This window comes from Cololabis saira, chromosome 4 (genome assembly GCF_033807715.1).
Source record: "Cololabis saira isolate AMF1-May2022 chromosome 4, fColSai1.1, whole genome shotgun sequence".
NCBI classification, from domain to species: Eukaryota; Metazoa; Chordata; class Actinopteri; order Beloniformes; family Belonidae; genus Cololabis; species Cololabis saira.
Genome location: NC_084590.1, coordinates 19,586,377 through 19,613,242, shown reverse-complemented (window position 1 = coordinate 19,613,242; position 26,866 = coordinate 19,586,377). Strand labels below are relative to the sequence as shown.

Sequence of the window (26,866 nt, the reverse complement as noted above, 5' to 3'; positions counted from 1 at the left end):
GTGCAAGCCCGCGTGTAAATGTCTCCTGCATTAAAATGTTAACGATATTATTTAGCATCTGCGGGGATGAACAGAAAAGCCCTCAGTACCCAGATGTAGGTGTTTGATCATGCGTGCAAAGTGAGGTTGTAGTACATCTGCCGTGGGTTTCCCTCTCAGACAGGGTGATCAGTGGAGAGGATGTTTTTAATTCACTCAGCACCTGTCAAAGTGACATGTTATATTATTGTGCTGCGCTGCACAGGTACTGCAGAGGGGAACCCCTTGTAAAACCCTTATTTGACATTTCACAATAGACTAAGTAAAAAATAATAAAGAATTCTGTGCAGAAATAATTTGTGATACATTTTCAGAGATTCAAGAAGAATTAAATGTAATTTCATATTTTGTATTGTACTCTGTTCTGAGACAATGCCTTTCTCTCTCAAAACGTGTTAGTGTCCAGCAATTGTATGTTGCACATTCAAAAGTTTTGAAAGTTTTTTGCTCTAAGAAAATGTATCCTCTACTAATGCCAATGAAATATCTTGCAATTTTCATGATGATTGCAAAACTGATCTAGATCCTCACCTCACCCAAGTCTTTAGTTGGATATGCTTCACCTCTCCATCCAGTGTCTTGGAAGCCATCAAGGTAGGTTTTTTTGGTGTAATCTTGCCGAAAAACAATAATACACCATACCCTACGCTGTCGGGTTCACACTTATGCCGTAGCTATGGTGTAGCTTTGATGCAAAAGTATAAATATGACTTAATTCTACTCTAAATTGGGTCTTGGTCACATACTTTTGTAAATCTGAGCAGCTCCCTGAATTACATGTTTTTATACTTAGTTATTCCCCCAAAAAATAACAGTCTTAAGCTTAAGTCTTGAGAGTTTTTGAGCTGGTAGTCACCTCAAACACCCTAGCTACTGTATATTGCATTTTGGCAGATTAAAAATTGAACAAAAAAAAAAATCATTGTTTCTTCATAGTGCCAGTGTGTTGAATTCTCGGTACTCTATGGTCAGATATGCCCCTCCTCCATTAGACTTGGGGCCAATCCCAATACACCCCCTACTTTCTACCACTAGCCCTCCCTCACTACCACTACCCCTAAAAAAGAAGCCACAAATTTTTAGGGCCCTTGTAATCTTCCCAGGGCCCTGTCCCAATACACCCCCTACCCCTACTTTTCAGCACTAACCCTAAATTTTGCTTGCTACGTCACTGCGTGGTTTACTTGGGTACATAAGCGACTGCGTAGTTATGTTTGCACATACGTCACACCATATCAGGAAGCCGAGAGCTAAAAGCTGTTCTAATTTCAGCTGTAGCGCTGTTAATATGCCACTTTATTAAGTTTTAATATTTTTTCAGGCGTAAAAGTAACCGTTAAGATCCCCAACCTGGGCTCAGTTTATCCAAATAACGCCTGTTATGAAATTTGATCTGATGTTTTCGGCAATGATAAGAGCCGCCGGCCCGGAGCAGCAGCAGCCGGAGTACAGACGTGATCGCCGATCAACCTGCGCCGTCGTCCCGGGGGAGAAACCTGCAGCTCTGTGGAGAATTACAGCTGGCTGAAATAAATCATTTAGGAAGATAAATGTTGGTTTAATAGATGAAATATAACAGTTGTAACTACGCCTGTTAATAAATTTGCTCCGAAATTTTCTGGATTTCTGCCTGCCGGCTCGGGAGCTGATTTATGGTTCCACGTTAAATCGACGCAGAGCCTACAGCGTAGGGTACGGCGTATGGCGCGCGTCGCCGCGTAACCTACGCCGTAGGCTCTGTGTTGGTGTAACGCAGAACCATAAATCAGCTTTTATTCTGGCGAGGTTTGAAAAAGACTTCGCAACAACGGGCAAACGAGTGATTATATACATTCACTGAGTGAATATTATGAAAGTAAAATATATATTTCTCACTAGAAATGTAATCAAAACGCATTTTTATGCAGAAACTAACTCAAAATATTGATTTTATTCACTAAAAAATAAGAAATGTCCGCCATGTTGTTTTTTTTTATTCAGTCTGCAAATGACGACGAAAAGCATTCTGGGAAATTTTTCTAGACCTCGGCCAACTACGGTGCATCTGAAATCCCTAGCTGTGTAGGGCCAGATTGATAACCACTCGCCCTCGATATCCCCACTCCCCCTAGATGCAAAGAGGAATTGGGACACCACTACCCTCACGGGAACGCGCAAAATTTAGGGGTAGGGCTGAAAAGTAGGGGTAGTGGGTGTATTGGGACAGGGCCTTAGACTCAACTTTATTGATCCCTTTTGGGATGACTCCGTCTGGGAAATTCAAACTCCAGCAGTTTATACAACAATTGTTAGCACATATAGAGTAAAAAATAAAATAAATAGAAAAAACACAAGATTGGAAAACAAAATATACATTCTTAAAGAATATAGAAGTAAACAGTTATTTCGTAAGATTAAATTAAGTTAAGTTATTCCACTGGGGTTGACATATTATTGCACGTATGACGACCATTTGAATAAAAAGGAAAAACAGCAACTGTTTACTATGATGAGGTGGATACCCCCTCCCCCCAAGTGAGGAGTTGTACAGCCTCATGGCCTGAGGGACAGTGGAGTTCTTTAGTCTATTAGTCCTGCACTTGGGAAGTAGCAGTCTCTCACTGAACAGGCTCCTCTGGTTGCTGATGACGGTGTGCAGAGGGTGGTTGGCATTGTCCATAATATCCAACAGTTTGTTTAATGTCCTTGTCTCTGCCACCGTCACCAGAGGATACAGGTTCATGGCAATCACATGGCTTGCTCGCCTGATCAGTTTATCTAGTCTGGATCTGTCCTTCTCGGATGTGCTGCCCCCCCAGCACACAACAGTGTGGAAGAGGACACTGGCAACCACAGACTGGTAAAACATCCACAGCAGTTTGCTGCAAATATTGAAAGGCCACAGTCTAGGAAGTACCTTGCCTTGTGTCTTCCCATACAGGTGCCTGGTGTGTGTTGACCAGTCAAGTTTCTTATCCAGCCACAGCCCGATGTACAGTATTTGTATGAGTCCACAGCCTCCACCTCAGCTCCCTCTAGCAGGACTGGTCTTATCTTCGGTCTGGACCTCCCAAAGTCTATGACCAGCTCCTTTGTCTGAGAGGTGTTGAGTTCAAGGTAGTTTGTGCGGCACCAAACAGCAAAGTCACTCACCAGACTCCGATACCCCTCCTCTCTGTCGTCCCTGATGTATCCAACGATGGCTGTGTCATCGGCATATTTCTGTAGGTGACACAGCTCTGATTTGTAATGGCCCTTTCGCACTAGTATCTACTCAGCTCGCTTCTACCCGCCACGTCCCCGTCTTGCGCTTTTGCACTAGGGGCTGAGACGGGTAGAGCCGCTCCAAGCCAATACTTTTTCTGTAACCATTCTGGCGAGGTTCTATCCGGGCTGAGCCGGGACTATTTCTGACGTCACCACCCTCCACGCCTCTGGTTGGTCGGGGGGCCGGCAGACGTTTGAATCAGGAAGCGGGAGTCAGCGGGAGGGCGACTGGCGGCTCGCGGCGATTTTATTATAAAGCGCAAACGTCTGTTTGGTGATCCAACTCTGAGGTGCAGATGTTCATAAACCTGGTGGCTGACGAGAGAATTAAAAAAGGGATGTAGACGGGCTGTTTTTTTCTCAGCCACTCGCGGCTCCAGCTGATTTCTCATCTGCGCCGACACGAACAAAGGTGTTGCGCAATCGAGTACGTCACAGCCGCTTCACCCAAACCCCCCCACTTCTCACCTGGCTGTGGAAAAACAAACGGGGACAAAACGAGTGGAGCCGCGCCGACCCGCGCCGCGCCGACCCGGGCTAAGGCGGTACTAATGCGAAAGGGCCATAACAGAAGTCCGAGGTGTACAGGGTGAAGAGAGGAAAGGCCAGCCCTGTGCCCTGAGGGTCTCCAGTGGTGCACAGTGTCAGACGTGGTGTCCTTCAGCCTGACGTACTGTAGGCTGTCAGTGAGGTAGCTGGAGATGCAGTCTACCAGGTGGGGGTCCACTCACATCCTGTTCAGTTTGCCTTGAAACATAGGGGGGTGATTTGTGTTAAAGGCACTGAAGAACTCCAAGAAGAGAATCCTTGCTGTGCCTCCCCCCTTATCTAGATGAGAGTGTACTCTGTAGCAGGTAGAGGTTGGCCTCCTCCACACCAACACCTGTCTGGGAGACGAACTGCAGGCAGTCTTGGGCGTGTTGCACCTGGGGTCAGAAGAGACTGAGGAAGAGTCAACGTCTTCATTAGGTGTGAAGTGAGTGGCATCGATCTGATAATTAGGTCAGTTATGCCACAGTTAGTGTTTCCATTACCACTAAAACTGTACAAAACCTAAATATCATACTGAAAAATCTGTAATTGAAACACCTAGAATTCGAAAAAAAACTGTCAAGGTGGTAGTCGTTCATATGACCAGACCTTGACCATTTGAAAGATCATCGGCTGCCTTGCCTTTTGTTGACCATTTTTCACAACAGTGATAGCAGCAGTCACAGTGATTTGTCCAAAACTAAAGATGTTTCCATCCATCTTCTTCAAAATCGACGACTATCTTTATTTTGAAGAGAGGTTGCACAGGACGAGATTATAGGAGAGTTACAGTCAAGTCTCGGGTCACACACATGTCACAAGAAATATGCTCCTTCACAGCTGGTAACCAGTTCAAAATACTTTAAAAATGTCCTCCAAATTTTCCTTACAATACTTTAAAATAAGATAAAACTAAATGGATCTGATACAACAAGATCTTGATTGTTACAGTTTTGCTTTGTACATTCAATTTGGTACAAAATCTGAAAAATAGCTAACAAATCTGAAACCACAACCAATCGTTAGCGCATGTTCTGCCTATACTTTATTTTTAATAACTATCTAAGTCTGTATTTCAAAGTTGGGATAGAAAGAATGTGGGAAAAAACTAAAAGCAGAACAGAAGAAATAGAAAAATGTAATCCTTATTCACATATCTCCTTCTTAAGCCCCTCCCACCAGCCATATATCATATGTATGCCTTTCAGATGCACCTAAATAAAGTATCAAATATAAGAAATATCATATGGAGCCGGATCTTACTCCTCTTGTTGTTAGGACTTGGTTGCTCTGCACATAGCCTCTCTAAAACTAGTCAGAAAACTTGGCCAAAGTCTCTTGTTCCTGGATCGATTTTTATAAATCCTGGAGACAGAGCCAAGAAAAGGCGCAGAAATCTAGTTTCCTCTCTGGCCACTTGAATTACAATATGCTGAAAGCTTATTATGGAGTTTTTGCCCAATGGTGCCAAAATAATACTGACATCCCTTGGTTTATCTGGTGAGTTAATGCTCAGGAGTGTGTGTATATGCACAAATAAGCTGTGCATGCCAGCCATCTGCTGCGTTGTTCGATGTGCTCTACACTGCTAGTCCTTTCAGAGTGTGTCACACCAGAGCTTTTGTTCATTGTGGAAGACAGGTGGCGGAGGTGTGATGAGTTTGCTATCTATCACCCAGCCAGACAAACATTCAGGCTGCAGCTCATAAATACTGCCTCTTAATCCAGTCCTCCACATACCAGGGCTGGGCTCAGAACTTGACAAACTCTGCAGCCCAAGGCTGAATTGATCCCTGCGACTCTGACCTGAGCATGATGCATGTGCCTGATGTATTGTGGTGCACTGACAGCCTATGAGCCTGGCTTTCTGCCATCACATGTTATGGACATCCTCAATATATATGGAGGGGAAAAAAGTCACACCACATATTTCTTCATTCTGTCTGCAGTTTTCCTGCCTTTGTATCTTTGCTGCTTTTTAAATACCATTCTTCAAGGCTACATTTCTTGTAGTTATTTCACCATCAAGAATGCCCACCTCCCGAATATTAAAGTAGGCTAAGGGATAATGGAAGAGGCAAAGCTGGATAGACAGTGTGACAGAAAGACAAATGGGTCCAGCTTGGTTTCTCGACACTGCTTCTTATTTTTAAACCTGGCACAGATGCTAAGATTTAAGACCAAGTTAGTGACGGTTATTTTTAGCCGGCCATTTTTAAAGCGCTGTCATCTTGTTGTAAGGTGTGAGATAGTAGTGTGTGCATGTGTTGGAGATGTGCAAATTGGGTGCTTTATTTGTGTATTTACTAGTGTCTATGTGCATTTCCAAGCACCGCAATACTGTTTGTCGAGAGGTTTTGCAGGGTGTGTGTTCTTGTGCATACACTCCAGTATATGTGAGGGTTTAATTGGTTAGCTGAGAGGGTGGGTTAGGGTGTGACGTGGAATGGAGCCGCAGGAGTCTGATTTATGTCCTTCCAGCCACTCATCGATCCCCCGGCCCGGTGTGAGACTGAGTGCATTGTCAATAATCTTAGCACTTTGTGGTATTCCTAGATTCCCAGACCTCCTCTGCTCAGTGCAAGGTGTGGATGCTGCAGTAAGCCATCTTGTGTAAGATCAAATAAGAGGGCACAGGGCCTGGCAGCAGTACATTTGATTGCAGGATAGTATAGCGGTGAATAGATCATTTTGCAGTGGCTGGGCTGTTGGAACATAATGAAATAAAATAAAAATAGAAATGTGACTGTATTTTCTGTACCAAATAATTCCCTTTTGAGAAGATTCACCATGGGTCCCTTGAAGCAAGTAGCATTATGTACGTGTTCTGAGGCCACTTAACAACACACGAGGTCTCTCATAAGCTCCTCTGTGTCTCTCTATTTAGACCATTTATCCCCACAAGTGATTATGCTAATATGTGTTTGATTGGATGATTAAATTAAAATTTGATTCATCCAAACTACTACACATTCTGAATACATTTTTGCCTGCTTCACTGCCTGGTTCACATGGTGTAAGTCCCCCAATCCAATCCAAGCAACTGAGAGAAAAGATGACCAGAAGTCAGAGGGAAGAAATTGTACGAAAACACCTCTCCTTTTTATTCAGGCTGTGGGACACGGAGAAGGGGGGGATTAAAATAAAGCAAGCAGCAGGGGCCAAGGGAGAAAGGAGGAGAGGAAAAACGAGGAAAAGGAGAAAATAAGTGTGTGTAACGTGGGGGGTGGGGGGTTGCTAAAAGGAGCCGTACTGCGGTCCCTTAAGTGTTGAATAAACATGCTTGGTTTAGGGAAATGGCTGCGATAAATGTTTAATATGATAAGTCCATAAAGACGGTCAAATGAGTCTGGAGTATTAAAATGAGCATGGCACGCAGCAGCAGTTTGCAGAAGCAACGGAGGAGGAGAGGGTGGGGGTGATAATGGCAGGCAGAGCTAATAGGATGAGAGCAGCCAGCTGCTGGGACATCAACATTAACACACACCACCAGCTGCTGGTCACAGACATCTCTTGGACAAAACACAGAGAGTTGTATTTCTTCAAAGGGCCACTGCGGCCTCATAATGCTATTATTACCTGTGAAACATCCACAACGGTTATAAGCACTTTTAAGAACGATTCAAAAGTGCAGAAAAAAACGTTGAAAGGAGCCAGCACTCAGATTGAAGAAAAGAGATTTGTGAACAGGTAGCACAGTTGAAAATATTAAGGCATAAACATAAGTGATACAAGAGAAAGAAGTTAGCTAACAAACCAAACTACCAAAAAGATTAAGTATAGGCATTAAAATACCATTTATGAAAAAAGCACAACTATATGTAGACTAATGTAAATGTAAATGTAAATGTAAATGTAAATGTACTTTATTTGTATAGCACCTTACATCAACCTGAAGGTGAACCAAAGTGCTTTACATAACATACAACAAAATAAAACAAGAATAAAACATGTGAACATATAAAAACATCAAGTATAACTAATACTAATTCGTTTTAGTAATTAGTTACTAATACATGTAAAAAACATTTTTACATACACAAAATAATAATAAGCCATTATGCTACGTGGTCAATGATTTCAGTAACGTTTTCTATTTATTAAGGGAGACATATTATTAACAAAGTATTTTTTTAAGTGGTTTAAGAACTTTTATTTGCTGAACCATAAGACAGAACATAATCGTATCATCCTCCTCCTCTGACTGGGGCTGCCTAGGTTTGGAAATAAATTTGTCAGTGAGCCGTTCACAGTTGGAGGGTACTTTGAAACACAGACCCAGAATTATCAGCTTCTCCATGTGTACGTCCACCCAACTCTCATTCAGCATTTGCTGTGCCTCAGAAGTAACAAGTGTAAAGTTTACCACCCATTTTAAAAGAGGTGCACACACTGAGGAACATTTTTGTGTTTTAGTGTTTCCACACCCTAAAACCAGCTGCACAGACCAGAGTCATTAAGACATGGTTAGGACAGTGTGCTTTTGGACTATATTCCTGTGTTATTTTGAGCAAATCCATCACACCCTTTCATAAAGACCTCAAGAAGGTGTATCGCTGAAACCATGTCTTTATGTCTCCTTTAATGTGTCTTAAGAAGTCAGAAGATGTTGATTGTAACAGTACTAGCAATCTGTATTATAAGTTGTGTTTCTTCTCTAATGCCTGATCAAAGTTTTACCAACTTTGAAAGGGGCTTGGTAAAATTCCTGGCTAAAATGAGTAGCATTGCCACAGTTTGCCATTATGTCCTGAGTGATTCCATTTCTGTGGTCCCCAACCACAAGAATTTGAATTTGTTTGGGGAATTTGAATTGTTGGTTGTGGTCGTCGCCAAAAATCATCCTCTTCACAAAACTAAGAGCTTTAGAAGTTACAGATGCCTTGAGGCGCATAATCAATTTAAAAATGACCAAAATTTTAGTTTGAAAAAATAATTCAGAAATCAGAATTACAAACAGCTGTATTTCTGTACTTTTTATCACAATATTGTTGCTTAGAGAGGAGCTTCAAGTAAGCATGTTTGTAGCACAATAACGCTCAATGCCAGGGTACAAATGGCATCATCCAGTATGAAGTGCAGGTGATGGGTGTTTTACATGATTATTTTTAGGCAATAAGAGGCAAAATGTTATCTCATTGGTAGTTTCTATTCTATGATGGCCTTGGAAGCACTTCTGCACTTGGCCTCTTTGGAGCATCTAACCATAACAACATGTCAGATTAACACAGGAAAGTCATATGATACGAAAAAATATAAGCAGACAGAGCAACATGCAGCCACTGTCTACTGCTGATGAGCAAAACTACCAACATGATGCCTTGTCCCACAGTGCAATGTGGAATATCCTCACAATCCCACAACCAATACCACCAAAGGTAGAACAGCTGCTGCTTCTTAGGTGGCAATCTTGACATCAACCAAATATGAAATACCACTATTTTCAACTTTTTCATTGTTTACAACCTGCAAATCCAGAAATATTGTACAGTCGGAATCTTCTGGGGTACCCCCTGGTGGAATAATAAAATCCACCAGAAACTGAGCTGTTTGTCTAGAAACAAGGTTTTATACTTATATACTCATATAAGATTTTACAACATACCAACAGGCCAGAACTATGCTGAGATGTTAAAAAACAAATTTCTGAAACTTTGAAGAAAGAAAAAGTTAAACCAATAAAAAGAACAACAGTCGAGTGCATTTATGGCAGTCTCCAGAGATTTCAACCAAACCTCTCTGGCCCTCTCTCTCTCTTCTACATTTTCAGCAACAATACAATGATACACTTTCCCTTTGGGGGGTTAATAAAGAAATCTTTTCAAAAAATTGGCACTTAATGACAGAAATGCTTCATTTGCCATATGAACACTAATCAGTTGTTATTACCTCGTGTGAACTTTTTTCATAAATGGATGTAAAACATTGAATATATTTGGACTGCATGTATATTTTCTTTAAAGTGAAGCATGGACGTCTTTAGGCCTGTTCTAGAGGGGACTTCAGTCGCCCAAAAATGTTTCAAAGCCCCTCTAAATAAGCGCCGCTCCCGTCCGCTTTTTTAATGAGAGAATCTACGCACGAATGGAAATCCAGTCCATGTTTTTGTTCTACTGGTAACACTGTGGTGACGTCATCGTCAACTCCAGTCCGAATATTCGCCGGGAGTTGACGATGTGAATGGTAATCCAGTCCGCGCTTTCGTTGCATCGTTCACTCCGCTGCACAAATATTGAAGACTGCTGTAACACCGCGCTGCACAGAGACGCCACAGGTAAACTCGTGTTCGAGAGAAAAAAGTAAGTCAAACAGGAGGATCTCTTGTATTTTTTGAAGAAACACCCCCCAATTTGACAAATATTTTTGTCAAATCTGTTTCCTTGCGTTAACTCGAGAGGAAAAAAGACTAGCTTGACTCCCTTGTTATGTAATATCTAATAAAGTAAAAATTAGTCTACATTGCTGAAATTCACACGCAGACCAGTCAAAACCAGAAGGAGAGAGACTTATGCTGCTGAGGTGGGTCAGGATTTTATTGTTATTTATGATGCAATCTAATCATACATTTATGAAAATGAAGAATCATTTGGAAAAACGCCAGTCAAATTTTACAATATAAGGATTAATTGACTTTCACTGACGATGAAATGGTAAGATTAGAAAGAGGAAGGAATCTAGAGTTGCACAGCTTGGACAAATTTGTAGGTACCTGTCAACTTTAAAAAAAAAACAAACAAACAAAAAAAAACACAGGGGTCACAGAAATGACTTGAAACTGACAAAAGTAATAATATGAAATGATTTACTGAACAATAACTAATTAAAATTGTGTTTTCTCCAGGCTGCATGTTTCAGCCCTTTGCACAGATGTTCAACAGTATTTACTGTAGATCAGGACTCGTAGAAACACACTTCAGAATAGTTCAAATCTTTGTTTTCGGTCATTCTTGGCTTTTTCTAGATATGTTTTGGGTCATTGACTCATGAAACGTGACTGAGTCCAGGCTTTCTGACACTGGGTAGCACATTTGTCCTGATAGTCTTGAGATTTTATTGTACCGGATTGTACCAGATTTAAGATGCTCTATACCAGACGCAGCAAAGCAGCTTCAGAACATAACCTATATAACAATGTAATCTGACATTGATGTACCTTGACCTTGGAGTTCACTTTGAATCTCTTTGGAGGTGGTTCTGGGCTCTTTGGTTACCATTTGTAATATCTTTCTCTTCAGTTTGTCATGGGTTTTCCTCTTGTTCACGTCCAGGGAGGTTGGCTACAGTTCTAGGAATCCTAAACTTCTGAATTAGATTTGTAACCGTAGTCACAGGAACATCAGGCTGCTTGGATGTGGTCTTCTAGTCTTGACCTTTAACATGCTTGTCTAGAAATGTCTTTCTGAACTCCTCAGACATCGCTCTCTTTTGCTTTCTCTGATCCATGTTCAGTGTGGTGAACACCATGATTCCAAACGGCAGAGTGATGACTTTTCACCTTTTAAATACTCAGACAGACTGACTGACTGAAGATTGAAGACACCAGTGATGACACACTTAAGTTTAACATGTCACTGTACATGAGCCTACGGCTCATTTGTCCGGGCTGCTTTTATTCATTTGTTTTTTATTAATCTACTGTTGGCCCACAATTCCACAACAATGTTTTTAAGTCAATTAATTAATTATTTATTTATTAGATTTATAATTACTTCTGTCATTTTCAGGTTGTTTCAGTGAACACTGTGGAATTTTATTTATTTGATTAAAGGATACCAACACATTTATCCACCTGCTTATAAGAGACAAATCCTGTGACGGTTTATTATACAGTATTTGGAGCAATTTCAATCACTATTTTTAGCTAAACACATACTGTACCTGTTATGATGTTAACCTGTAAAAGAGTTTTCCTTTTCATAAAAGGTGTTAGGTGGTTGTTCTTCTGATGTGGGAAGCTTCTCCGCAGGATTGTTATTTTTGTAAGCATCAAAATTACTATATAACAAACTATCTTATAATTAACAGGTTTTCCTTTCAATGCATTTGTAGTTATAGGTAGCCCCCACCCAAAAAGCCCCCCAAAACAACAACAACAGCAAAAACAACAACAAAAGCCAGCAAACAAACAAAAAAAACATGGGGTCCCCAAACAAAATTCTAGGGACCTTGCTGAAGTGACTAGCTCTGACATGTAAAGTATTTTAATGGTCTTGATTCAGCTATTGACTCAATTGTATTTTAGTTTTTCCTAAAACGACTTGGGGAAAAAAATGCAGTTGAAGAGAACCCCAAACGCTGCCAGGTCATTCTCTGCTGGAGCCTCTCCACATTAAAACTCAAACCCCCATAAACACTGCAACCTCCTTGGAGATTGTCTTTCTTTAGTTGGCATGCAGGTGGACAGCAGTCGTGTTTAGACACCCACAACAGCAACATCTCTGGAGGCCCTTAACCTAATGTTTGGTGACATAATAAGGTTGGTTGTCCAGTATGTGTCATGTCTAACTAAGGTAGGACCGCTGCCAACAGACATCTGTTCAACAAGGATGTAGCTGCTTCATCAAATTATCAAGGGGTGGTCATGTATGCTGACCATTATATTAGTTTTGAGGCTATTCAATTATATCCACTCAAGTCTCAATCATTAACTTAAATAGCCGAGTTTTAAAGGATAGACTGCTGGTCATAGCTGTCTTGCTAAGCCGGGTCAGCAGGAGAGCACCGATTGAAGTGCATGAGGGATATTATTGGAATATTTTCTTTTATGAGCCTTAGCTGAGCACAGTGTGAATGTAAGCACCTTTTTTGCCATTGTTATTAACCCTAATATAATTTTTGTAAAAAAAACATGTATAACTGCAGGTGGACAACACATCACGTTATACTGTGTCACAATTCATATCAAACCTTTAAAAATGCAGTGTAAAAGCACAGAGCAAGTACATGCCAAAAATTAGGACCTTGTAAGACCTTTTCAGCAGCAATAACTTGGAGTAGCGTAATCTATTTTAAGAAGACACTTTCAGTCGCTTACTTTATTGTGGAGACATTTTGGCAAAACATTTCTATAAAATGTTCAGTTTATTGAGCCTTGCATGGGATTCCAAACAGGACATTTCAGTCAGACTCATGTCTGAACTTTGGGTCATTGCAACCCCTTGATTCTTTACTTTTTAGCTTCTGAACTGATTAGTTAGTGTGCGTGGGATTATTGTCCTGCATGAACCACTTTCAGTCAAGTGTTAACTGTCGGACTAAACAGCCTCACATTCGACTCTAGAGCCCTGTGTTATGAACAGGAGTTAATAGTCAAGTCGATGAGTACGAGGCACCCAGGTTGTGTGGCTGCAAGACAAGTCCAAGTCATCACCAGATATATACTGTGTGTGTGTGTGTGTGTGTGTGTGTGTGTGTGTGTGTGTGTGTGTGTGTGTGTGTGTGTGTGTGTGTGTGTGTGTGTGTGTGTGTGTGTGTGTGTGTGTGTGTGTGTGTATATATATATATATATATATATATATATATATATATATATGAGAAAAACTGGAGCTTTTTGTTCACATGAGCTCTATGTTCACAGACGCAATAATGAAGCATTCAAGGAAAAAAATATATATATATGTACATATGAATATATGTATGAATAAATATGATTTTGATCATATCCTGTTATGTAAAAACTAAGAAATCAAAGGGATTTTTTCTTTCTTTTCCACATGACTGCATATTTACCCATGTCTATTTCCCCAAAGGATTAGTAGTACTATTTCTATAAATAGTTTTTATTCCTGTTAATTAGGTTGAAGAGAGGCATCATTGCATTGCTGCACTCCAGTTCTTGATAAATTTAGAATTTTTTTTCAACCAACTGAATGTATTGAAAATATAAATGATCTTCAATAAATTCCTTTTAATTGCAAAAGTAGCAGCATTTTCTAGGTTTACAACATGGAATCCAGCATACTTTAAATATACAGTGAATCATTGGGGCACTATAAATGTAAGCTTTGCATCATTTGCATTATAAAAAAGAGGGGTTTTCCTTCACCTTTGAGCGTGCTTGTTAGTTCACATAACATTTTTAGATTTCTAGTTGTGGAGGTTTTTATTCATCATCAGCAGCAGCAGAGGGAGCTGCTATAGTTTTCCACATTATAATACCTTGTCAGATCCACTTATCATCATTATCAGCAGAAGCATAAATTCAACATCAACGTCTTTATTGCTCAGTATTACGGAGGAACATTCCAGGGTCTAAGGCATCCTCTTGATGAGACAAGCAGCTCCTCTGGCCCATTTAAGACATGAAAATAGACTGTTGGAGGGGGAAAAGGATCATCTGCTGTGGGGGCCACGTTTTACTGTTACCCGCCTCTCCCAGACATCAGAGGACAGATCTGTCGGTGTGGATCAGCAGCTTACGTACAGCCAGCTCTTTCTTCTGTCACAGCTCTGCTTAATATTCATGAGAGCAAATTGGTAGACAGTCATTTAACTTGCGTGCATGTTGTATCGCCTCTGGGCAGATTAGATCAGTGGGAATGCTTACTCACACTGAACTCTGTGGCCCCGACTGGTTATTGCCTGCCTTTATTAGAACTTCTAACAACTATCTTACGTTCAGGTTCATGTACTTTGATACACAGCAACACTGACTTTGGTTAAAAAGGAGTTGTATTATTATGATCTGTTTTTATTTCATTGACTCACAGTACGAGTATATCTTTTATTTGAAATTTGACCATTACAAAGGTCAGAATCTTATATTTAGCTACTGGGGACGCAGATTGATCACATGCACTGCATATATCACACTAATGCTGTTACCCGAAAATGCACGGAAGGGACGGGAATTTATTCAGTTTGAAAATGGTCCCAGGCTTTGTTAGTCTTGAATGTGAGTGAGCCAGGTATGATCTCCACATCCCAGACTGACTTTTCCTCAGGGCCCAGAGCAGAGAACTGCCTTAATTACCCAGGGTTCCTGCTGTCACGTTGTCACCATGAGGCACCTGGTGCCACGCTAGCAAGTATTGCCGAGTACCCCTACTGTGGTGGCGATGACAACTTAGACAATGGATCTGCTCACTATACATATGCATCACTTGTGCCTACTGAAATATGAGTAATATATCCCGCTGTATCTCAGATTCTCTTGTTTGTTTTCTGCTGTTCTTTCTTGTTCCATGTCAGAGAGAGTTTGTCATAAAAACCAGCAGCAACATGTAAGATAGAGTTTGCACTGTAGCACAGAGAAAAGTCAACCATCGCACAAACTACAAGGGAGCCGAACACGTTTAAGTTAGAAATAATGAAGCAGTGAGTCCAGGGTTGAAGACAACCACGTTATTCTTTTGATCCTGTAAAGTGCCTCTTTGTGTTGACACACACTTTAACAAGATGCTCCCGCAATAACTAATTGCTCATTTTTGTATACACATGCAAAAAAACTATATATATATACGTATATATATATATATATATTGTTTTTTTTTTAATAAGGTGTTAACATTGTGGTTGTCACAGTGCAAATCTAGTTTTTGTATGTGTGCAAATTGTTTCAGATCTTTTTCATATAATTAATGTATTTGGCAGTTACTCATTTGCTTTCATAAGGAAACGTCATATTCTTAGCACTAGCATGATTTAAAATTTAAATGAAAAAGAAAGAAATAAGAACAATAGATCTTTACAAAAATATTAAAACATAAATAAAAAACATGATTGCACCAACTTTGAAAAAGTAGATAATATTTTAAATTAAGAAAAAGAAATGTATCTTAGCTCTTCTGACGGGCAACGTTTGGATGAAACGGCTGTATTCCTTCTGTTATCCTGGTGGAAAAAAAAAAAATCACAGTCAATTATACATGCATATGATGCATTATTGAGCAGTGTCATTTATTTCACCTTTATGGTTGAGCTCATGAAAAATTATGCCAATTACTGATTTTCTCTTGGGCGGCGTAGTAAGTGGTTGGGCCCTGAGGCCATTTGTTCGGGCATGGCCTGGTGCTCTTTGTGAGGTCAAATGAGGTGATGTACCTGCACCATCACACCCTTTGTGGTCTGGCTCCCGGGCTAAGACAATTAGGAGCAGTGCAGTATTATGTACCAGTCTATTTCCTTTTTAATTAAATCAACTTTGGAATTGAGTTGCTCTCGCATAATTTTCACTTGCAAAATAAAAGAATATGGAAACTGCAATGGCATTAATCCTCATCCAATTTCTTCATTGCACACACAGAATAAGATCCTGTGAGTAACCACACAGTTCTTTGATCTTAGCTTCTATCAAACCACCTCCTTTTTTAACATCATAATGTACAAAGAATCAATTAACTGAACTACCAAAAAATGATTGGGTTTTTTTTATTATTATTATTTTATTTTTTACAAAAGGGCTTCCAGTTTTATCTCAACTATTTTTAAAATAAGAAAATATGACGATGTTTGAAGCTCAATCAGATTGTTTGTCCATCCAGTGTTTTCAAAGTGCTAACACACTGTTCTCCTGACACTATTAAGCACCAAAAATAATTTACCAATAATTTTTTGTGCAGTTAGCAGCAGCATTTCAGGTACAAAGTGAAAAATATATCTACGGTATGCAAATCGATAACCTGGTTAATTAAAAGTATTAGTGATTCTAACCTTGAGGCCAATCTATGAACAGGTGGAGGGTTGACCCTCACGCCTCACACCGCTGGCCTGTTGTATCAACAGAGTGTGGAGAAGATTGATACTGCCTGAGCCAGCTGGAAAAAGAGAATGAATCAGAATTTAATATGACTTTGATGTATTATTTTCATCTTGACTGGTGCCACAGACCAATCGAGAGCCCATCACACTATCCTGCTGCCTTTTAAAATATTAAAATTGGCTTAAACTTTTTTGATGTAAGAGACTGAAGACGGGGATGAATACAAAAGCTCCAGCACTGGGAGTATATAGAATATACTGCTGGTATTCAAATTTAATTTTGATGAAACAGAATTATAGAATTAAACATATTCCATGTGGATGAAACATACTGACATATGTTTCCCTCAAAACCTTACCTTAAATGAATTATATGAAAACATCAAACAGCAGGAATTATGTTGAAAAAATTGAACCATTCATCAATTTTTATCTGCTTTTCTGGAGCAGGGTTGTAGGAGCAACAGCTCAAACACAGATCCCTGGACCTCCCTGTCCCCAGATCTCACATGAATTAGGTGTTACAGTCTCTCCAGCTGGTTCTGGGCCGGCCCCAAGGCCTCCTTGCAATGGGACATGTCCAAAATACTAGAAAGCATCCGGCAGGAATCCATACATGATACCTAAACCTCCTCATCTGGCTCCTTTTGTTGTGGAAGAGCAATGAGTCTGCTCTGTGCGCTTTCCAGATGATGTATTCTTTTGGTCACTAATTACATGACCAAAGGTGAGGGTTGGAACGTAGATTGACTGGAAAATTGAGACCTTTGGTTTTTGGTTCTGCTTAGCCTTCACCATGATTGATCCGTACAGAGTCCACAGAATTGTGAACACTGCAGCAGGCCACCTTACAATCTCTGCTGCAAACTGCCCCAAAGACTGCTGGAAGTCTCTTCTAGAAGAAGAGTCACATCATCTGCAAACAGCAAAGACACAACCCTAGTGACAATCAAAACCTTTACGGTTTTTTAAACTTATATAAGATGTAACAATGCAGAGCCTCATATGTACTTAATTAATTAAATAATTTTTTCAAGAAAAATACTTACAAGCACCAATAAACTACTTAGGTTACTACTTACTTATGTTTTAATGTTGTTCTCTATCTGACCTGACTTATTCTGAGTGAGTCAGGTTGGGTGAGTCAGGTTGAGATGAGACACGTTTGAAATAGTAATTAGTTAGATTACCAGTTACTGGGAAAAAATAATGACGTTAACGCCACTATTTTTAACGCTGTTATTCCCAACACTGTGAGTGAGTCAGGTCGGATAACAGCAATTAAATATCATGTCAGTGTAACATAACGCGCCACATTTCACTCAGTAATGGTAACGGCGTTGTAACGTTTGAAATAGTTATTAGTTAGATTGCCTGTTACTGGGAAAAATAACGGTGTTAGCAACGCCGCTATTTCTAACGCCGTTATTCCCAACACTGCTCATATCTAGAGGTGCTGATTTTCACTTCACTTTGAGCAGTGAACCGCTTAAGAGCTGAAGGTCTTGGCTCGATGATGCCGGCAGGACCCAATCTTCTAATAAAAGATAAAAGCAGAGATACAGTAGAGTCCTAAGGACATCAAAACAGCCCGCCTTTGTGTTTTGGAATAGATCTGGTGATAAAGGGTAACCTTGACCGTGTCCAAGTGACTACCAGCAAATTGGACCAAACTCTTGTTTATGGACTGGACCGCCCATAGCAATGAGCCCAGTATTCCATATCCCTGGAGTAACCTGCCACAGAATTCTCCTAGGGTCCCTAGGTGGTCTGTAGAGCTGCTCCAGTGTTCCATGGCCAGGACAAAACCTGCATTGTTTCTCCAGGGCCTGAGGTTCGACCACCGGACTCTCTTCTCCAGCATACTTGCATTGACTTTACTAGGATGGCTAACGAGCTTGATTCCACATTGGAACACTCATGGCACTCTTCTTAAGAGGAGGAACCAACACCCCAGTCGGTTGGTCCAGAGGCACTAACCTTTTATGAGTGCACAATGCTGCACAGGGGTGTCAACTAAGACAGCCCCAGAACATTCAGAGCCTTGAGGAAATCAGGGCGAACCTCATCCATCCCAGGGTCCTTCCTACCTTGAACCTTTTTAACTACCTTGGTGACTTCAGTCTAGTTCTGGGCGCACCAACCTCAGGGTCCAGAGATTCAGCCTCTTCTGGGGAAGACCTTTTGGTGGGATGTAGAAAATCCTTGAAGTATTCCTTTCACTGCTTGATGACATCTCCAATAGTACCTGAATTTCTCCTCAGCTCTACCCAAACTCAGTGGACCTCCTTCCTCATCTGAAAAGCCTCTCTCACCTTTTTTTTTGTTTTTGTTTTGACAAATTGATATTAACATCCCATTATTTACTGACCTCATTATAGATAGCTTGACGATGGACCAAGTTTAGGTGAGCTTTCCTCAATGGAGCTAAAAACTACTGTTGTGCTGACACTATTAATAAACTGTTTGTTATGCTGATTAGTGTACAATTTTAAACAAACAAATTAGATTGAGTGAAATAATTGAGAATACAATACAATATATATGTATATAACGACTATTATACAGTGCAATGATACACAATTTTCTTATTGAATTGCTGTACAAATAATCTTTCCATTAAACGCCTCGAAAACCCCTTTTTTTTTTTTTTTTTATATTTTTTATCCCCGATTTTTTCCCATTGCTACCACCCACCCACGGCCATCCTCTGCCAACCCTGGGAAGGCCCTACACTGAGCTCAGGTCTGCTTTTCACCAGACAGGGTGGGGCTTCTCTGGCCGGACGCAGCGCGTGGAAGGATCACGTTATTCCGGCCAGATCCTCCCCACCCCATCTGTCCCCGGCTGGCCAGAGGGGGCATGTGTAGCCCAGACTGTTGCATGTTAGGGAACATCCAAACTCCACACAGAAAAGCCCTTTTGCCAACCTCACCCAGGGTGTGGGCACTGAAGTCATGGGGGAACTTAACACGCACTTCAGCGCCCATAGCGTCCCTGGCGGGAATTGAACCCAGGACCTTCTTGCTGTGAGACTGCTGCCCCCCTCCAAAACACTATTAAAATATTTTACAATACTATGTATAGGCCATTTTTGTTTTGTTTTAATTACATTCTTATTTACTGATAAATGTCAGCATTTATTGAAATACAAAAAATATGAATGTACTTAAAATAAAACCAAACGATATTCAGAAAAAAGTATTGTGATCTCTCTTAAAATCAAACCGAGATTCAACTCTTTTAAAGGAGCGTGTCTCATTCAGATGTTTGCAATTATGTTAAGTACGATTCCATTTTATTAAGGTTTAAGAGACCCAAGTTTCTGTCTGTGTCTTAAAAGAGATGGAAAAATTAATTTAAATGGTCAAACTTTGAGAAGACACCAGAAGGAAGGGTGGCACTCATTTAATGGTGTTGTTCCCTGTGCTAAAATGAGCTTTCCTTTGGACAAAAATGTCATCAGTTTATACAAATTATTGCAAAAGGTATACTATTGAATTAATAAACACATTCAGATATTGCGCAGATGTCTGGAAGTCCAATAACTTTTTTTTACAAGAAAAAAGTGTTGATCAACAGCTTGCAAATACATTTAAATGAGCATTCATAGTCTGTAACAACTAATGAGTGTTGCGTGTACGTGCCTGAGTACATGAGTAGGTCAGTGGAGTGTCTCATTGCTGGTTTAGAGCTGCTGGAGCAGAGAAAAGGATGGAAACGTTGGCAATTTGAAACCTTGTTAGGAATTTATGAAGTGCTAAAATGCTTTCTCCCTAGAGAGCGTCCTAGCCAGCTGCCAGTGCCTCTGTGAGCTGTTTAGTGCAGAGCCTCATCACCGGGCTGAGATAGGAAGCGCGATACACACAAACACTGCGCTTTTGCATGAAATGCAAACAAACTCTGTCCCTCACATCTGCTGTGCTGTGCTGGCTTGCTCGCTCTGAACTCAAACAGCTGGAGATTTCTAAAGAGCTAATTGGTACAACATTGACATTTATTACCGTGCTTTCCACCAGGGAACGCTCCTCTCAAAGTGAATTTAATGTTATTCTCTTTACTGTGTTGCTGGCTTAAACTGAAGCTTGAACATGATCAAGGCAACTGACCTTATTTCATAATTCATTTCAGTTTGTGGTAATTTAATGTTCCCAAGATCCAAAGGGGGACGGACATTCACTAATGACTCCAAAATGACTGACGGTGATATATGAATAGACACACAGAGAGGAACTTTTGAAGAAAACTCATTTGGATTCCATTTTTAACTAAATAGTTAAAAAAATTTCAAATAGAAAACTAACTAAGAAGAAAATAACTAAATAGAAGTACAAAATTAACATCTTTGGCAAAATATTATATCAACATCTGTATCTTCTTCATTTAGGGCATCGACATCTTACATACACATTTTACTTAAAGGAGACCTATTATGGCATCTAATACCTATTTTAAACAGGCCTTGAATGTCTTTAAAACAAGCTTTTGATTGTTTTTGCTAAATAAATTAGAAATTCAGCCTCTGAGCCATGTCTTTATCTTCCCATTTTCTAACCTCATTATCTATGCGGGGTTCTGAGTGGGCGGGGCTATGATAATGAGGCTCTGTGCTGATTGGTTGCCTGAATGACGCGATACACCGCTACGAAAAAATGGCGGAAGCTCCGGCCGGCGGAGTTAGTTGTGGGCGTGTTTTAACGCATCGGAGGCCAACCTATCTAAATCGCATTTTTGTTACGTAACGAAAGGGAGCAGAATCTGAACGGCTCGTAGATCCACATCACACTGGACGGCTCATGCGGGCGGCTGTACAGACACTGCAGAATTTGGTTTCTTTCCTCCTTCTCTGAGTTGGCAGGCCGAGGGGAGACCACTTTATATATGTTAAAGCAAGAAAAAACATGTTTTTCATAATAGGTCCCCTTTAATGAAAGGATTTCAGCAATGATTTGGAACCGGGAATCCGCGGACCCCTAGTGGTCCGTGGTGCAATTGCAAGGAGTCCGCGATAATAAAATATATATATTTTATAAAGATCCTCTGAAATTTTTAGAAATAGATTATTATTTTACTCAAATGTGACAGATACCTTTTTCTACCTAAACTATAGAGGGTAACATGACCTTTTTTACTCTTTGGAAGTGTATATTGTTGTATTTTAATAAGAAATCTTGCACCCGTTTGCATTGTTGACATCACTGCAGGACACTGATACAAATATAACACATAATCCTTTTCAAATTATGAGCCCTCTAGCGTTTCAGTGGGCATACGCCCTTCATTTCCCTAACTTGAATTTGCAGGGGGGTGAGGTCCTAAGAGTCACAAATTTGCAGGAGGTCCAGGACCCCAAAAAGGATGTGAACAACTGATCTACACTATATGAAATAAAATATCAGTAAAGAAATTCATCACATGGAAACAGAAAGTGCTACAGTAGAAACTGTAATACATGGTTGTAACAAACAAATATCTTGTCTTTTTCTCTTTTCAGTTTTCAGTGAAGATCTACATTCCAGTCTATACTTTGTCAATGCATCTCTGCAAGAGGTAGTATTTGCCAGCACCACAGGGACCTCGGTTCCCTGTCCTGCTGGTGGCGCGCTGCCGGCTTCGCTGCGGTGGTATTTGGCTACCGGCGAGGAGATCTACGATGTCCCGGGCATCCGGCACGTCCACCCAAATGGAACCCTCCAAATCTTCAACTTCCTGCCATCCAGCTTCAGCAAGCTGATCCACGATAACACATACTACTGCACTGCCGAGAACCCTTCTGGCAAGATCAGGAGTCAGGATGTCCACATCAAAGCTGGTGAGTCTGCAGCTGAGGGCCGGGTGCAGAGGCAGACCTTTCAAATGGAAACTGGCATGATCTGCACTAGAAGACATGAACGATACGAATGAACTTGTGACTGTGCAGCAACTAATAATGATACTTTGTGAAATTATGATGAATTCTTGTAATGTGTCTAGCTGGTGAATCCTGTCATGCACCCGAGCTAAAGAGAAACAGGTCAAAGGATTTGCAGCAATAATTCAGCAAATGAAATATTTTAGTTTGAATGGGGATATGACTAAGATAAATGGTCACAAAGATCAACTTGTCTTTGTTTCAGCATGTATTTAAAAACTTTAAAAATAAACAAAAAAGAAAAAGTTTTTAGTTTAGTACTCTTGTAAAGAATATCATAGCCATAAATCTAAAAAAGAATCCATATAACTTTGTTTTACGTATGGTCCTCTATTTGATATCGTATAATACCCTCCTAAGACCTGGCATACCTGTATTCCACATACACATCATCACATTTTGTTGTCTATATCATAATATTTAATTTCATAATCGAGCCCAGAACAACACCAAATAAAAATGCACCAAAATTCAAGATTTTAAATCAAAAATGAAAAGATTCCCTTCTTCTTTGGACTATTAAATTAATCAGATAATTTTCATGATCATTTGCATCAATCTTTTCCCACATGCAACATTACATGCCTCACAGTTGAAGTATTTTAACCCAAACCAGAGCCTGTTCCTAAACCTCACCAACTGCTCATGTTCTTGTTATTGTGTTTTGTTGTTTTGTCTTTCGTGTCTTTGATGCCTCAAACAGTGGTCACAGCTCCGTCTGGGGAATCAAGGAGAAATTCTGAGAAGTAGCTACTCAGGATCAGCATTCACCATCTAAAACTCAAACCTCATAAATTTCATTTAGCGGCTCACAACCCCCCTCCCCATAAAAACTATCATAAAATATTTTCCTGCCAGAAAGGTTTATATGTGGACAAATAGACTTGAGACTCACAAAAAGGTTTCTTTACTCAAACTACATCTTGCATGAGAATGCATGCAAAAGCAAATAATAACCAATGCTTTGTTTTGTTATTATGTGTCAGTTCTCCTACGCTTGTGCTTTTCTTAGATGAGTTTTTAATTGTGAGCCTGGAAACTCAACCTGTACAGCAAACCATACTTTATTGTAATAATCTCCTGTGAACGACACTAACATGTACTTTTTTCTTCTTGAACAGTTTCACGTGAACCCTACACAGTCAGAGTGGCCGACCAGAAGGCTATGAGAGGCAGTGTAGCTGTCTTCAAGTGCATTATTCCTGCTTCTGTGGAGGCCTACGTTTCAGTTGTATCATGGGAGAAAGACACCGTTTCACTCAGCTCAGGTATGGCACAATTCTTCAACGCTTGCACACAGACATCAATACATAGATTTTAGCAGTCAAAGCATCCGTGGTCAGAGAAAGATAAGTATGGAACTTATTGTGTAATACCGGTGGGTAAAAAAAAAAGACAGCTAAAGTGATGAAATGACCTTTGCAAGGCATTTTAGTTATGACTGAGCAAAAACCGAGGCTGAATTTGCGATATTAAATGTTTGACAGGAATGGCTGTGTTGCCTTTTATGGCTGTTTTCCCCAGCTCCTCCCCCTGCTCTGCTCTGTACTGTTTGTCCATGTGTATGTGAGTCATCTTACCTGTTTACTGTTGTAGTCTGCCATTACCGGGGCTCTGCAGATTGTGCAGCTCACTAGGCAGAGGATGGTGATGATCCGTCCCTTTGAATCACGGGTTTTCTCTCCTCTACTTACTCATCCTCAGGTAGCTCTATTTCGAGTCCGACAAGGGTTAAAGGGACAGAGCTTATGCAGTTTTCCCACAGCACTGACCTAGTTACCCCTCCTTGTTTGAATCTAGCATGATAACACAAGACACCAGGAATGTACTGCAGGGTGAATTTTTACTCAAGTTAAATGCTTGGCTCTTTGATTGCTCCATGTACTGCCTGCTGGCTGGATTCTGCTTCATAGTCGGGCATTCAGGGACCTGTAAGTGAGCACTTGATGTCATTTGACTGGGGGCAGAATCTAGGACGGTGTTTTGGTGGCATTTTAAATGTGTCTGCTCAAGCATGAAGATGTGTCTTCTGATCCATGCCACTGACTTATTTACTGGAGGTTACTCTAGTTACTTGCTGCGAGCAGCAGGTTGAAGACATCGCCTGATACAGACAGAGAGAGAGAGCAAGAGACTGCGCAGCATGCAATCGTGTAGATATGTCGCCGTTCTGTCATCTCAAGATTTACTCATCTTTATGTTTATCTTACCTGTGACTGACGAAAGGTGCGCCTCATGAGCTTTAATCGATCTCTTCCCCATAATATATTAAAACAAAAGTGTCCTCGTATGAATTCTGCAGTTTATCAGAAACATCTGTTCATGCATGACTGTGAGAATCTTCTATATGCGCCGTTTCTTCCTACTGAAAATCTATTGTTGCCAATCACATCAACTCTTTTTACCAGCATGTCTGGCAGCTTGTGGAATATTCATCTAAGTTTTAATGGCTCTTACTGTATTCTCTCTGATATTTCTTTCAAAAGAACAACAATATTGGATTGTCCGTGTTTACTCCAATAAGTATTGCAGCAGGCGTGTGCTGTCAAAAGCATGAGCACACGGTCAAAATCACTGCTGCTCAGTGATAAATATTTGATGGTAGATTCTGATGCATGAGCGGATTCACCTCACACTGTTATGGAGAGGGTATGTTTACTCAAGAAGTGGGGGTTAGTATGTGTGTGTGTCTGTGTGTGTCTGTATGTGTGTGTGTTCATGCTTGTGTGTGAGGAAAACACAAGGGTGAGAGAGAGAAACCATAAAGATACCAAACAGGGCATGACAATGGCAGCTGGATGCTGTTTGACCCAGCCTAGTTTTCTAACTTTTTTTTTTTTCTGCAGCCCCTTTCTTCTTTTCATAAAAGAAAATTCAGTCTCGCTGGACACAAAATAAAGCTACCTAAAACAGCTGCACTGAATTATTAATTTAAGTTTTTTTAGTTGGGGAATGGTAACATCAAATGCACTTCTCTACCCTCGCCGTACATCAAAATGAGAACAAAAGACGGGTCTAGAGAAATTACTCTTCCTAGAGACCCAAATGGATGTCGGCGTAAAGGCAGACAATGTCAGTTTCTTATTGAGCAAATGTCAAAGAAGACTCTTTAAAAGAGCTTAATCTTTGTTCACCACTGTCAACTATAGGCTACCTGTTTAATAATGTGACATGTAAATGTGTTCTTTAAAACCGGTAACCTACCACCCCGTAAAGAATAAACCGGCTCAAACCGCAGCTGCTGAAATCTTTGACTATTCACTGATTTGCATTAGGGTCAAAAATAGATGCATAATTACAGACTAGGGCCTGTCTTAATTAATCATCTGTGATTGAAAAGTTAATTACAATATGAATTACCTTTCAGAATGAGGACTGCTTAGTAGTCATTTGAAGCGGGCTACTTTTAATGTGAATAGGAGCGATGCAGGCTCACCGGGTCCTAATGTTGCCACTAACATACTATTAGCCTCTCATAAATTTGAAAATGCATATTCCAGCAGGAGCTTTTAAATGCCCGGCTCCGGTTGCCTCTTCACTGCTTTTGATAAACAATTGACAACGCTAAGAGAGAGAGAGATGAAAGAGACAACATAAATAAATGAATTAATTAATTAAAACAAAGAAAGTAGAGCAGAGAGGAGGAGTTGAGCTGTGTCCTACTGTGTTCCTGTGAGGATTTATATGGTGGACCTTAATTTAAATGCATGCATGTTGCTGTTTTCACTTGCACTTCATGTGAATCAGTGTGCAAACGCACATGTCTATGCAGCTGTTTTTTGTTGTATTTTTCCTGTGCATGACCTTGTGTGTGTGCATGTCTAGTAGACATGGTTTTGTAAAGGGGAAGTGCTGGGATGGCGTGTGTTTTTGTATTTGCCATCTACCTTCCTTTTGTCTCTCCTCATTCATGGTACGCAGCAGTGTAATGAGCTTGTTGGCCTTGGTTGCAGACACGAGCATCAGCAGAACGAATGCTCACGTATGAAAGAAGCTGCAAACATTAAGTTGTTTTAGAAACCTTTTACTCTCATTTAAATAAATGTAGTTTTATGCTGTGCAGTTCAAGCACAGTGTTTGTTGTTACATGGAATCTCGAGTCTTCCTGACGTGCAACATTATCTGAAATCTATCAGCTCCTCTGCATTTTCCCCTGCATCTGTGTGTACTCTGTTTACATAGATCCATATACCCCTACACATATAGCTACAGAGAGAGCATCTTTGTGAAGTCAACATAATGTCTGCAACAAACGTCTCATCTGTCAACTTTACTGCTTCGATTATGTAACTAAACTGGCTTTTCTTTAGGGGTTAACAGAAACAGCAGACACAATGGTTCCTGTAAGGAAGACACAACATACAAAAAAAGAAACAACAATCCGTAATACAGTTTCAGTATACATTGTCATAATACTTACAATGTAATGATTGTAATCTC

At 40.3% G+C, this 26,866-nt stretch overlaps 1 protein-coding gene across 4 annotated transcripts in view; it reads left to right on the top strand.

Annotated features, from left to right (window-relative positions):
* The window catches only part of dscamb (Down syndrome cell adhesion molecule b), a 138,742-nt gene that overhangs the window by 5,567 nt on the left and 106,309 nt on the right, over nucleotides 1-26,866 (top strand). For all 4 annotated transcript variants that reach the window (XM_061719102.1, XM_061719100.1, XM_061719101.1 and 1 more), the window contains exons 2-3: nucleotides 22,010-22,327; nucleotides 23,548-23,694. In XM_061719102.1, coding sequence (XP_061575086.1) covers nucleotides 22,010-22,327; nucleotides 23,548-23,694 — 465 coding nt within the window. The remainder of the gene's footprint in view (nucleotides 1-22,009; nucleotides 22,328-23,547; nucleotides 23,695-26,866) is intronic.